This window comes from Lycium ferocissimum, chromosome 2, assembly GCF_029784015.1.
Source record: "Lycium ferocissimum isolate CSIRO_LF1 chromosome 2, AGI_CSIRO_Lferr_CH_V1, whole genome shotgun sequence".
Lineage (NCBI taxonomy): Eukaryota > Viridiplantae > Streptophyta > Magnoliopsida > Solanales > Solanaceae > Lycium > Lycium ferocissimum.
The window spans coordinates 54,487,314-54,491,554 of record NC_081343.1 but is presented as its reverse complement, the minus strand read 5'-3'; the positions used below and the strand labels follow the sequence as shown (position 1 = coordinate 54,491,554).

General features: G+C 35.3%; 1 protein-coding gene across 1 annotated transcript; it reads left to right on the top strand.

Annotated features, from left to right (window-relative positions):
* The first annotated feature begins 2,247 nt into the window (after positions 1-2,247).
* On the top strand, positions 2,248-3,660 carry LOC132045058 (dof zinc finger protein DOF3.2-like). Its single transcript, XM_059435580.1, has one exon. The coding sequence runs from the start codon at positions 2,426-2,428 to the stop codon at positions 3,305-3,307; it is 882 nt and encodes a 293-aa protein (XP_059291563.1). The 5' UTR covers positions 2,248-2,425; the 3' UTR covers positions 3,308-3,660.
* The last annotated feature ends 581 nt before the right edge of the window (positions 3,661-4,241 follow it).

The following is a 4,241-nucleotide window of genomic DNA, read 5'->3' as shown; positions in this document are numbered from 1 at the left end:
AGCAAAAAACTTTTAAATTTTATGAATTTAAACTATAGATATGTATAACATATTAAAATATTTAAACCTTTGATCATTAACCTGTTATATTATTTTTATAAGGCAGTGTCATTGAAAATAAAAGATGATGGAGTAAAAACTTTCATAAATATAGAAATACTAATATTTATTTGAAACAAATTAAAAAGAAAAGTAAGAGACATAATTTGAAACGACAAAATAAATATAAGTAACAACATCATGCTATCGAATATTGAACATTTATATGCAGAGACGGCTTCCTGGTAAAACCGGCCTAGTAACCTTTTGGAATAGGGGATTTCATTGGCAATAGCCGCGGTAGTAGTTGCAAAAGTACTCTCTTGTTCCTGCTTCTCTTTCTTCGTATCGGGGACGGAGGTCCTACGATATAGGTAACAACAGGCCGGCATAAGCAAGTTGATCGAGTGGAAGCAACGCTCCTCCACTGATCAGGAGCAGCACTAAGGCCATTGCTTTAGCCCCCCAGATATCAAAGGCGTCCAATTTTCAATATTACTATTACATATAGCAATATATAAGTTTTAAAATTTAATATTTTTATTTTTGGAATTTGATTGAGGTTGTTCAGATGAATGAGAAATTATGATCCTGTTTTTATCTATCTTTATTTTTTTAAAAGTTCCTCTATATAGATTCAGTTTTTTCTGTTTAACAGAGTTTCGTTTTCAGATTTCACGCGATTTTCCTCAATAATTGTAAATAAAAAATATATGAATTGTAATAGGAGTATATTATTTTACGATTACGCTTTATAACTTAAAAAGTTAGAAGAATGAACTGTCTGTATCAAATAAATTCAATGTTTTTTTAGCAAAATTCAATTTTAAGTCACCAATTTTATTAAAACATCAATAATTGTCCATTTGTCCCATTTTATATAAGGGTGTTTGACTGGACACGAAATTTAAGAAAGAAAGACTTTTGAAATTTGTGGTCCAAATTAACAAGTAGATATTTTTGTGTCGATAAATCATTTTATAAATTTAAATTGATTCTAAATATAAAAAGATATAATCTTTTTTAGTCAACAAAAATGTCATGTAAAATGTGACGGGGGAACTAGCAAGGAACTCTTCATAAATGAGATAAGAGGGAACTTTTACCTAAGTGATTAATAAATCTAAAAGGAATATGTGTTCCGATTTCCTTTTCTTTTTTTCTCTGATGGGTAATCAAATGTCGAGTCAATTGAGTTGCCAATTTCGGTGTCTATAATGTTATGAACCATGGATGTGGGCTTACCAGTCTTTTACTTTTTGATAAAGCATGAACATGTCAGAGTTACAATGTTTTAGAGAGAATATCAATGTTTTAGAGAGAATATATTACTAGAATAAAAAAATTAAAGTTAAGATCAGAAAGAGAATAAAAGAATGACTAATAAGATGACACAACCAATTTGACAACCGCCACCCTCCACCTCCAGCCGGCAGCCCTCCGCCGCCGCCGCCTTCTCTTGTTCCTGAATTCCCCCCTAGTGTGCTAGTGGTCCACATAAAACAACACCTATGATATATAGACACCCTTAACTGTACTTCAAAGTGTTATGTATATCACCTGTCCATATATAAATTCTCTCTCTTATGTGTTTACTTTTGAGAAGCAAAGTTTATTTGTCCGTATTCCCTATTTCTTGTCTGCTCAGAGTTTGTTGAACTGAAAATTATGGCTTCTTTGCTTTATTTGTTGAGACGAGATTGAACATAGCAGAACAGAACATAAACCTTACCTCCTCGGTCCCATCTCAGTATTCTCTTCACTTTAACTGAACATTCATATGTAGACACGCACGCGTCTCCCCCCACCCCACTACACCCTACCCCATCCCCTTGTTTTTTTTTTTTTTTTTTTTCCTACTTGGCTTATGTAAAGATAAAAGATTAGTAAAACTTTGCCTAGACTTTGCCTCCGTACACAAAGTCCATCTCTATATTATTATTTTTCTTCAGGTCTTCCCTCAATTAAAACTAAAGAACCAGAAAAAGGCAGGCAGGCAGCTGTTATTAGTTTCCTTGTATATGTCTTTAAATCTTTTTGCCTCATTTACAAGGGTGTAATAATCTACCAAGATTTTGTTGATTTTGTGGGATTTGTATAGAGATGTTTATGATGAGATGATCCCAAATGAAGCATTGACCATATAAATGTTTGAGCTTTAATTTCAAGCATATCTCTAGGGTTGAAACAGTTGACAGTGTTGACTTGCATGCACTAGCTAAATCTTACATCCGAAAAAAATCTGATTTTGTGATCTGTAGTGAGATTTGAATTGAAGAAGAAGAAGAAGAGAAGTGATTTCAGAAGACTTGTATAAAAGCCCCTTGAAAGCCTCTTTTTATCACTACAGAACAAGTTGGTGATACAATAAAAAGAGAGAAGTGATATGGAGCAAGGTGGAAGATCATCAGGAGAGAGTGATCGAAATCAGCAACAAAGGAGAATGAAGATGACAGAAAACGTCTCATCAGCTGCACAACCACCACAACCACCGCCGCAAAAATGCCCTCGTTGTGATTCAAACAACACCAAGTTTTGCTACTACAACAACTACAGTTTGACTCAGCCACGGTATTTCTGCAAGACATGTAGGAGGTACTGGACTCAAGGTGGAACCCTAAGGAACGTCCCTGTTGGTGGCGGTTGCCGTAAAGGTAAACGCACGATGAAGGCTGGCGGTTCATCATCATCAGCTGGCGGTGATAGTCCACCAAGATCTCATCATCATCAACAACAGCCACAAATAACGAATTTGTCAGCAGCAGCTGCTTTTTTCTCAGGTAACAGTACTTCAAGAACTCAACCGCCACCACTTCCATCGATGAGTTCTTTGTATTCTGGTGGTGGTGGTGGGTTTTTGTCTTCTTTAGCTGCCATGCAATCAATGACTCAATTATCACAAGGTGTCAATAATCATCAATCCCAGTTTGGGGTAAATAACCAATTTGGTAATTTCCATATTCCAAGTACTACTCCTAAGGTTGATCAAAACCAACAAATGGAACCTTCACAAAGTGGATTTTATCAATTGGTCAATAGAGAAAAGTCCATGGAATCATCTTTTTACCCATCTGATCAAACTTTGCAAGTTCAAGCTACAAGGCCTTTGGGTTCTTGGACACAAAGGTTCATCAACAACAACAACAATATTTGGCCAAATAGCTCAGCCAGCAGCAGTGGAGGTGCTACTAATAGCACCACCGCTGCTAGTGCATCTCTCAGCCCGAATCAGTGGCCCGATCTTCCGGGCTTTGGCCCATCAACATGAGAATTTAGGGTTTCTTGGCTTTTTTTTACATACTGAATTACTAATGTTTCATCCATGAGATTTTCCTGCTTGACATCTAAACTTTGATCAATCTTCATCATGAGGAAATGAATGGAAGAAGTTTTTCAACGGTATGGTATTTAGTTTCTGCGTTTTTTCTTTCTTGTAAATCGCAGACAATATAATACATATAGACATGAAGGGGAAAAGGGGGTTAGCTTAATTAGCTAGCTAAAATTGTTGTATGATGTTTACCTTCTTATAGAGAATTTCTGGATTGGGTTAGGTTTGTATTTTTGAAACTTTTGATCTCAAAAGTTAAATGTATTTGTATGTTAGAGGCTTAGAGCTTATCTTTTTCTCCTCTTTTTTTGTTGCTTTAATTCTGCTTACACTATCACTTACGTAGTTAAAAAGCAAAAAAAAAAAAACACTTGCTTTTTCGCTTTGTTATCCCTTTCCTATATTTAGGGATGTAGAGTGTGAATAAGTCTACTAAAGGGAACTACCATATGTAAAGAAAGAATGTTATTGCATGGAGATGAGAGATTGGTGGTGAGCTCATCTCCATGGCAAAAAGTGATAGACAAGTTGGTTCCTTTCTTCTTTATTTGAATGTGCCCAAACTCAACGGCATTTACATCGAATTATATGTGTACCTAAAAATAAGTATAAACATAGTTAGATTTAAGAACTTATTTTCTTGAAAATTAGCTTCTCCCCCATACCTCAACTGCACCATAAAACTCCTCTCTTATGTAGAAGCTGGAGAGGGGTATGTTGTTAATTCCCTCTAGATAACTCAAATAGACTTTTTTAGCAAGTGGAAGTAGAATTAGATGGACATAAATGAACTTGCATGCATGATCATTTAATTAGTTGAGATATTACAATAATTAGTGGCTTTGAATGAAGTGATTCGAGTTATTGTGGC